Genomic DNA, 9766 nt, shown 5'->3' on the forward strand with positions numbered 1-9766 from the left:
TAAACTTCTTATAACTTAAAAATAGAACATATTTCAGCTCTTCAGCGGCCCGAAGCTCGGTGCTGTTCGGCGCAAAATCGGTCAACTTTGTGCCAGATCCTTGATATATAACTAAGGAGTAATCTTTTAGCAATACATATAGCTTGGTATTTGATTTTGAGCTCTGCGGTCGTGACTAAAAATTTGTATTTACGGCTATCGAGAAGCCGTAATATTCGCAAAAAATATCGAGTCTCTACGTACAAAGAACCAAACACACAAAGGGTGTGATTAAAATGTAAGAAACTTGGTAGAAAACAATTTTTTTTTGGAACAAGTCACTTATGCAACTCCGAGGGTTAAGAAGCCATATAAGAACCAGTCATTTTTAGTGGAAATTGAGGGTATTCTACCAAGTATCTTTAAGAATATTTCCCACAGTGTTTCTTTACATATTCATATAATTTCTTTACTCTTTACCCGATGTTTATTTCTGTTATTTCCACAAAAATTCGCTTAAATTTTTGCACAGTTTCTGTACATCTTTGCTAGACAGATCAAATAAAGGCACACATACTTACGTGAAAATAATCCAGGGAAGCCAACATAAAATTGACGTCAAAATGCAAAAGGAGTATAAAACCTTCGCCTTACAGATTTTGCCAAACTTCAACATACATACATACATAAGCTGTGTTTGGCTGCAGGACTTTTCGGAGCGATTTGATATCGAATAACGGCGTAAAATGAGTGTGCAATAAAAAGGCAGGAGAGTAAAATATAAAACATTGTTTGCACAACAACAATAAACCACTGCATTAACAGCGCAGCGGATGGAAGCCCTTAAAAATTAAACAAAATTTGCAAATCAGCGTCTATTAGGGTCCGCAAACGATAAGCGGGGAGAAGTTAGGGAGATGTTGGAAATAACTGAAGCGTAATAGGAGTAGCTGGTAATAAGAGTAACTGATTTGACAAAACAAACAAAAAACACATAGTGAGTGTGAACAACTCGGTTTTTTTGTTGTGTGAGTAGACAAAAGGAGTGCCTAAAAGTGTTGTATATCTAGGTACAAGTATGCGTGTGTGTGTGTATTTGCATACGAACTTCTGAAGTGCTTTTTATTAGTACAGGAATTTGAAGTAGCTGCAAGGGTGTGTGAAAAAATTTTAATGGAGTTTTTGTAAAAAGGAGCCTAAAATATATGTATGTAGCTTACGTGTGAAAATTTCAATGGAGTCATTAAAAAGAATGAAATGTTCAAGAAAACTTCCTTAATTCAATTGAATTTGCATTAATGTGTAAGTAGATATTTAATTTTAATCATTGATTTTGCCCACATTTGCTTTGCAAGTTTGCTCGATGCAACCCTGTTCAAATAAATTAAGAATTTAATTGACTGTGGGAGTAATCCTATTTTTATCAAAAACACAAATTTACGAGTGGTACAAAGCCTTCAAAGTCAGTCAAGAGGTCGTTGAAGACGTGCCTAGTTGCGAACGACCTTCGACTTCATCAACTGATGCGAATATTTAAAAAGTCAAGGATTTAGTGCTTTAAAATCAACAGGCAAGTGTTAGAGAAATGGCAAGAGAGCTCGACATCTCTTACGAGTCCGTTCGAATGGTTTTGGTGGATAATTTTTGTATGAAACGCATTCTTGGTCGACTCGTTCCGATAAAGCTGAATTTTTTTCCAAAATGAATACCGTCTACGGGTCTGTTTAGACATGCTTGATCGTGCGAATTTCAATCCCATATTCATGGAAAGCATTAAAACTGTCGATGAGGCGAGGGTTTTTGAGTTTGACATGCAAACAAGTCAACAATCAGCGGAATGGAGGGGAAAAAACAAACCGAAACCAAAATCCCACGCCAAAGCCGCTCAATTTTTTCGATATTCGTGGTTTGTTTAATCATGAATTTGTTACGAAGGAACATACGGTCAATAAGGAGTTCTATTTGGCTGTATGGAGGTATTTGTATGGGAACATCCGTCGAAAACGGAAGGACTCATGGAAGAACAGTGCATGCATTTACACGATCAGTGGCGTAGCTAAGGGGGGGTGGGCGAAGGGGGCAGTCGCCTCGGGCGCAACGTCTTGGGGGCGGCAAAACGATCTTCGCTGTTTTTTAATATTCAGAAATATACGTCAACAAATTTTTTACAAAATTTATTATAAATTAACGTGTCACTCTCACAGTTACCCTTTGCTTTGAATGTAACAAATACTTTTATTTCTCCAAATTTTTAAAAATGGTATTTAAAAACTCCAATTCGGGCAAAAATTCCTGCAAATTGTGTCAAAAAGATATAGGGCGAAAATGGGTTTTTTCTATGGCTTTTAATAAGATGTCCTGTAAATTTACTATCAATTTCCTCAAAAACCGTATTGTGAGAATTTTGGAACTTCAGAATTTGCGTGGGTTCTAGTTCCTAAATTTTATATACTTAATATCGAAGATATTTTGTAAAAATTCACTTTTGTTCGAACCATCTTATGAAACTTGTAGGTAGGTAGATAAAGGGGGGCGGCAGAACATCCTTGGCCCCGGGCGCCCGAAGTTGTAGCTACGCCACTGTACACGATGATAATGCACCATCGCATCGAGTCACGATTGTGACCGAATTTAAGGCCGAAAACACAATAAATACCACCGTAATCACCAGATTTTGCGCCGAGTGATTTTTTCTTTTTCACAAACTGAAGTTTCCGCTCCGTGGAACCTGTTTTCAGTCAATCGAACAGATAAAGCAAAATTCGTTGAAGGAAAGTGTTTCGAGGCCAGCAAAAATCGTTGTAATGACAGCATCATCGGCCCTTATTTCTTTCAAAATTGGATAAGAAATGCCGTTACCATCAATAGGGAGAGTTACATATAACATCAAGTTTTTTCTTGCGGACTTTGATAAAATCGACGCGGACGACCTCTATTTCCACCAAGATGGTAGGCCGCCCCGTGCAAACTTTGGCGTTTTGTTAATTCCGAGAAATAGCCGCCAAGATCATGCGACTTAACGCCGTTAGACTATATTCTCTGAGCGTGTTAAATCAAAGGTTTACGTCAATTAATCAGCAACGCTCGAGGAGTTTGAAGACAACACCAGATCAACGAAAAGAGCCGTAAACGGATGAGGATATACAAAAACGAAGATGTCAGCGGGACATTTTATAACCAAATTACCAGACAAGAAGTCAGAAAATCTCAAAACTACCGCACCGGATGAACTTTGAGTATATTTTTACAGCTCACTGAGGTGAGTACTTTTGGCAACATTGTTTAACATTCCCCCAAAAATATGGATTTATATGTATGAAATTTTGAAATCTTCTGTTCATAGTAATATATACTTATAAATAATTTTATCCAATCGGCGAAATTATGCTCGTATGTACATTAGTATAATATAATTACACATAAGTATTTATAACTCACCAGCGCATTGGCTTTGCCGGTGCGATCGTCGACCCACAGCAACACCAAATCAGCATTGGCCATGCGGGGATTCTTCCGCGCAAAACCGAGTCCAATGAAACCGCGTGTATTGACAGTGGCACGAAAGTGTATCTCCTTCGTGGTGGTGCCTTTCAGCCACCACTCCAGCCAGTACAGGCCATTGGCATCCATCATTTCGATGCGACGCCAATTGGTGTGATGCATGCCCAACGACGACACATTGGTGGCAGCGGTATCGGTGGTGGTGCTGCTGCTGCTGCTCGTGCTGCTGCCCGCGGCTGTGGAATTTGTTGCGACATTGCCATGCTGCTGATGACGGCGATGCCGCTGATGCCAGTGTGTATACTCTGGCAATGCGGTGGCCACTTGCAGTGCTGCTAGATACATTATCAATGTGCTGATAATTATGTAAAGGCTGCAGTTCATGCCGACAACGAAGGCAGTTGGCTTGCGCAACTGTTGTCCTTGTAGACTGTGGGCCATTTGGGACTTTTTTTGGCGAAAAAATGTAATGGAGTAAAATGTTGTTGTTTGTTGGAATGTTAGGGATTTTTTGTTTTTATTTATAACGGTATCTTTGCACTCAATTTCACTTTTGTAGTGATTTTGGTTATACTTTTAGTGAACTTTAGGGTAATTGCTGTTGCATTTGAGAATATTTTTGACACTAGGGGGGGTTTTAGACATTTATATGTATATTTGAGGAATAATATATATACTTATGCGCTTTTTAAAGGCATCTATTACATCACATGCACTTCTATGCACCAATTTAAACAATTTTTTTTTCACAGAATTTCACCAGTGCACCGCAATTTGATATACAAAAAGCGGCTTTCAATTTATTATGAGCAAAATTTGAAATAAATAAACGCTTCTATTTTCTCACTGCACATACTATATTATTTTTATTTTCGTCGGCTTCAAATAGCCTAAGATCGTATTCCTGTTATAGCGTAGGTTATTTTTAGCAGCAAATCCAATTTCATTTCAAGCAGCTGCCGTGCCAACACATGTATGTATAGGTGTAAGCATGTAAATATTTTCGTTGATATGCACTTTTGCACACATACACATATATGAAATAAAATTTTTTTGAAGTAACCGAAAAAATAGCAGCTGCCGCTATTATCACTACTCCCCTCCAGCAGGAAAGAGCCCCCTAATTTTCTTATTGCAATACCTTTACTTGCGTTTGTATTGTTGAGCTATATACATATGTATATATATATGTAAAAATATGTATTTGTATGAATTTGAGTATATTTTTTTTTGTTGGAAGGTACATATGTAGTTTAGTTGCTCGTTGGGTTTGCACTCGCGCATGCGCTATACACTCACTTGCGTGCGCGATCGCCTTAACACGACGCGGTTAATACACAGCTAAACATACATATGTATGTGTGTTTAAAGCGAATTTAACAGCTGCGGCGAAGGGCTAAATGAGCGCACGAGTTCACTATGCTTATTTGTTGTTGTTGTTGCACTAACTGCTACACACGTTTGTCGCTTCAATTAAGGATGTGGCGGAAGGTACACCAATTTTGCTTATGTGTGTGTGTAAAATATATTTTTTTGCACTGCTTACAATAATACTAGTTGCTAAATTATTCAATTATTATTTTTGCATATTTTTTTACATTCTTTAACGCATTTCTAATAGCGCACTCTCTATCACACATTACTCTCTATAACACAGCAATCAATAAATTCATTTAGCACTTCAAACACAATATTACTCTCCTTCTAATTATGTATATGTATATTTAGCTACGTTAAGTCGCATTCATCCGTGCCACATTACGCGTAGTACTTTACGGCGCGCGTATCCCTTTAGAACTGCGGCTGCGCGCCTTTACCAGAACGTGTTCAACTTGTGCGCGCCAGCTAAGCCAGCCATGCATAGCAAATGCTTGTGGCTTCCTTCGTTCCCTTCGGCCTATAGCACCGGCGAATACAGGCGCACATTTATTAATCAGCCTGGAAATACATTTTATTTATTAAATATATCATTAACTTACTATCGAAGGGAAGTCTAAATCAGGCTGGTGTATATAAAGTTATATATTATGTACAATTCTGCCCGCCGTCCGAAAATTCACATGCGAATGCATCAATTGCTTACCAAAGGCATATTCATGTACATATATGAGCATCTGCTTGGCAGCAAGCCGTTGAGTGAGTTAGTGAGTCAGCGCGCCGTTTAGTCATTCATGCAGGCAATTCGCGCTCAGCATAAGCCATCGATACATGGCAGTTGTGTTAAAAATATTGCTTTGTTATGTTTTTGTTGCTTTTGTTTTTATATTTATGTCGTATCCTAGTTGGCTTATTGAGCAATGTTTGAAGAAATAATTGCAATTAATTACTATTTGCTTGAGAAACATTTTTTGTGCGAGAAAATCAAGAATTATTGTTGGGAAATTGGAAAAAAACTGCTATTATTAAAAAAAATTAAAAAAAAAAATTTAAATAAAAATATTTTTTTTTATCAGGAAATCGATCAACTTCAATAATGTCTATTATATTCATTCATATATGTAAATTATGAGAGAATCACAGAAGCCAGCTTCATCTATGATATTTTCACCACCCTACAATTTTTATTTTTGGCAACACTTTGAAGACAAAAAATGCAATTTTCGCAAAAAGTATTAAAAACCCCTATTCCACCCTTTAAAAGATTGAATTTCAGATTCACAACTTGGTTCAAGGAAAATATATTTAAGTATAGAAGTGGGTTCCTTAGTTTCTTTCGCAAAAATTCGCATTTTCTCCTTCAAAGTATTCCCAAAAAGTGCACCAAATTTAATTACGAAAAACCCTTCAGGGCGACCTAGGCAAAGCGAGTATCTAGCAATATATTTACGATTTTTTTGAATTCGGAAACCGAGTTAAAAAGCACCGCAATCAATTTTTTCCAAGACACTCTAGAATTGCCGTATTTTTTATATTTTCCAATGAAAACTAAGCAGATTTTTTCTCAAATGTCATATAGTAATCAACCGTTGGTTTTTAAAAATAGGTTTTAACTGTTTAATCGCAAAAAAAACAATAAAGGGGTATTGTTTGACACGAATTAACCCTAATCCACCTTAATACAATCTGAAATTGTGAATTATACAAAAAGCTAGAAGAAAGGTTTCTTCTTTATCAGACACAGAGATTCTCTGAGTACCTTTACAGGCTTATTTATTTTCAGAGCACTCTCTTATCTCGCCCTCTCTTTCTCTTTCTCTTTCTCTTTCCTTTACTCTCTTTCGCTCGATATACAGAAAAGACCTCAAAAATCTATAGTATATAGTATCCACGCGACATCACTTCGTTCCATGGGCTCTTGAAAAGTTCCAAAAAGAAGCGATGTTTTCGAGTCACATTTTGTTCAGCGTTTGACGAAGAGCAACCTGAAGAGATTCAAGAGCTGCCATTTTATCCAGAAAAAATAACGGTTTTGTGTTGTTTTCCGGCCGGTGGAATCATCGGAGAGATATAGTCTTCAAAAAATAAATACCGAAGAACGTTCTTTTCCAATGATAAGAAGCACTCCCCATCAAAAAGAAAGACCATTCCTAGCTTTTTCTTTAAAAAAGTAGGGAAGCTCGAAATGGATCACCCTTTTTTTACTATATTACTATATGGTACCGTAATTTTGCCTTCTAGTAGTACTTCTATTGCTGATATTCAGCTTTAAAATCATATTATGGTAGTTAAAGCTGTATTCGATTCGCCATTTTTCTCTGCGCGTTCTCTTTGTGTGCTGCACTCTTGTCAAAAAATTACATGTTAATGCAATAACTAAGTTATCGAGTTAAAATAGTATATGAGAGTATATGGATACCTCATGAAAGGGCTACCAATTTTTTTTCATATTTTAAGCCAGCTTTATGACAAAGTCATTACTGAAATTGATAAATTATTCTCAAAAAGCAAGAGAAAGATGTTTTATTTCTTCGATTTTGAAAAACTTAAACTTGAAATCCATTAAACTATTTATAAAAAACAAATATACAGAATTTTTAGCAGATTTTCTCTACCAAAGAAGACATATTAGTGCAAGGTGCTGTCTATTGTTTCGTTTCATGCAAAATGTTAACTGGGTTTAAGGCCATAACATTGAAATTGCTCGCACTCATTCGTTTGTGAGTTAGCCGCATGATGAGCGAATATCCAAGTGATTGAGTGAGTGAGGGAGCAAGTGAGTGTGACGCCGAATGTACAGGTATGCAGTGCAAATATACATATTTGCAAATGTATGTGAGGGCCCTGTCCCTCTCTATTTGCTTACCTCAACGCAAACACACAAAGTTACACATACATACATATATATAATTATATTTGTGTGTAATTTGGCGGTGCCTGGTGCCTGAGCTGCATTTATTTATTTCTTTTTGAAATTCATTGCATGTTCGCATTACATTTTGCCTATACCACGAGTTTTGAATGTGTTGTTGTTGGCAAAATTGTTTTGCTGTTTCTTTATTGTTCTTATGCTGTTGTTGTTGTTTAGATTGCTGGTGCGCCTGCGCTTAGCGCATACAAAACGCGTTCTGCGAGATATTTTCACGTGTGCTAACGCCGCGGCGCGCTGTGTTGCTCAGTGAGCGGCACGTCAGCGCTGTTGTTGTTGCATTACTGTGTTTTGTGACTCTGGCTTAATTTAAGTAGCGAAATTGTTGATGTTGTTGTTGCCGTTGCGTATTTCGTGCAACGAATATGTATTTAGTGTGTGGCTCGATTAATATTAACTTCTTCTACCTAAAGATCGCACGAAGGTACATTGTGTGTTGTTGTTTTGTACTGCATTTTCCCCTTGGTCTCTACAATTTTGTAGTTTTGCTGAAGAGGTCTCGTGTTTTTTTTTTGTATATTTTCTTTTTTCCTTTTATTGTTTAGTACCCGCTGTTGTTTTATGCATCTGCCTTTGTTGTTTGTGCTCAGCTTATTGTGGCTCTCAATGATCCTGTTATACGGTGTACTTCGTTTTATGCTCTTTATATCCTTTTCTGTCGTTTTGTCGTGTTGTTTTGCTTGTAGTTTTGCAGTTTTAGGAGCAGAGTATTCACAAGTGCTACAAAGGATTCTCCGTCATTCTTATTGGTGTACATTCCATTTCTACATACTCGTATGTACACATGTATATATTATTTGTGTATGTATTCAAATACATCGTCCTACCGTCATATCCTTATATTGTGTCAGGTTTCGAATTGAATGTAGAAATTTCGGCTTGAAACATTTCATAACAGTTGTACACTTAGCAATTGGCAAAACCTCTGTGCTGAGAGATTACCGATTGTCTTCGATTCGCCACTTTTCTGCTCACTATATTTAAGATATGTTTGAGTTTCACTCAATTGCCAAAACGGAATTTGTATGTCAGGTAAGATGGGTTGAAAATGAAGTATAAGGTAATGCTAAGCGGATCTTGTGGTCAATAAAGTTTGCTCAGGCGGTCAATTTCTATTCCCACCAAAGGAAATGAAAATGTGAGCTCCCAAGTGATTAAGCCTTGATCTCGCGAACGCGGGACAAACAGCACCTGGCGTTTGGTAAGTTTCTCGACCTTAAAGCAAGGGCGCCGATATAGCAATGGGCTATTAGAACCCCCATAACTAAGGAGAGGCTAACCTTACTGACGGAAAAAACACATTTACGATCGATCTTGGGCCAAAAGGATCTTGCATCAGCGCATGAACCGATGGTAGCCTAGCGTAAACCAAGTTCCCGCGAAGCCCAGCTATACAATAATAGAACAGACGAAAAGATAAGAACACTGACCTGTTCCCATTCCATTGAAAGCGGAGCTAGAGTATCCTTCCTTGCCAGTTCATCAGCTTTACAGTTGCCTGCGATTCAGCTGTGTTCGGGCACCCTTACTAGTCATATCCCAAAGTGACTCGCTGTCATTTAAAGTGTGGTTAGGCATTCGTTAACCAGCCTTGAATGCACGGTTAGTGGGCTCAAGATTAGTATCGCTGACCTAATATCAGAGTGGATAGTCACTTCTCTGAGGGAAGCCTTCAACAACATCGGCTTGAAAAACTCTGCAATAATCAGATAGTTAGAAATTAAAGTTGATAGAGAGTTTACAACATAATATCCACCAAGCCTTGGCCAATCCGTAAAAAAGCTCACTGGTCCTCTCCTCCAACGGCTTCCACCCATCTCCCCATCTCCCTCGGAGGTATGTAACCAGAAACAGAAGCCAACAGAGTTTATTTTGGCTACACCATGGTTCAAAAGATTCGATGGAGCGTGAGAGAGTTTCCGAATGTTCCGGTATTTATGTGTTCATTTAGAAATATAGATTCTCTGAGTCTGATAGCAA

The 9766-nt window shown here is 37.7% G+C and overlaps 1 protein-coding gene across 1 annotated transcript in view; it reads right to left on the reverse strand.

Annotated features, from left to right (window-relative positions):
- Window positions 1-5003, reverse strand: part of LOC126756762 (MOXD1 homolog 1) — a 39291-nt gene extending 34288 nt beyond the window's left edge. Inside the window, exon 1 of the mRNA XM_050470056.1 lies at window positions 3418-5003. Within this exon, the coding sequence (XP_050326013.1) occupies window positions 3418-3921 (504 nt within the window). The 5' untranslated portion in view covers window positions 3922-5003. The remainder of the gene's footprint in view (window positions 1-3417) is intronic.
- Between the last annotated feature and the right edge of the window lie 4763 nt (window positions 5004-9766).

The sequence above is a fragment of the Bactrocera neohumeralis genome, chromosome 4 (assembly GCF_024586455.1).
Source record: "Bactrocera neohumeralis isolate Rockhampton chromosome 4, APGP_CSIRO_Bneo_wtdbg2-racon-allhic-juicebox.fasta_v2, whole genome shotgun sequence".
Lineage (NCBI taxonomy): Eukaryota > Metazoa > Arthropoda > Insecta > Diptera > Tephritidae > Bactrocera > Bactrocera neohumeralis.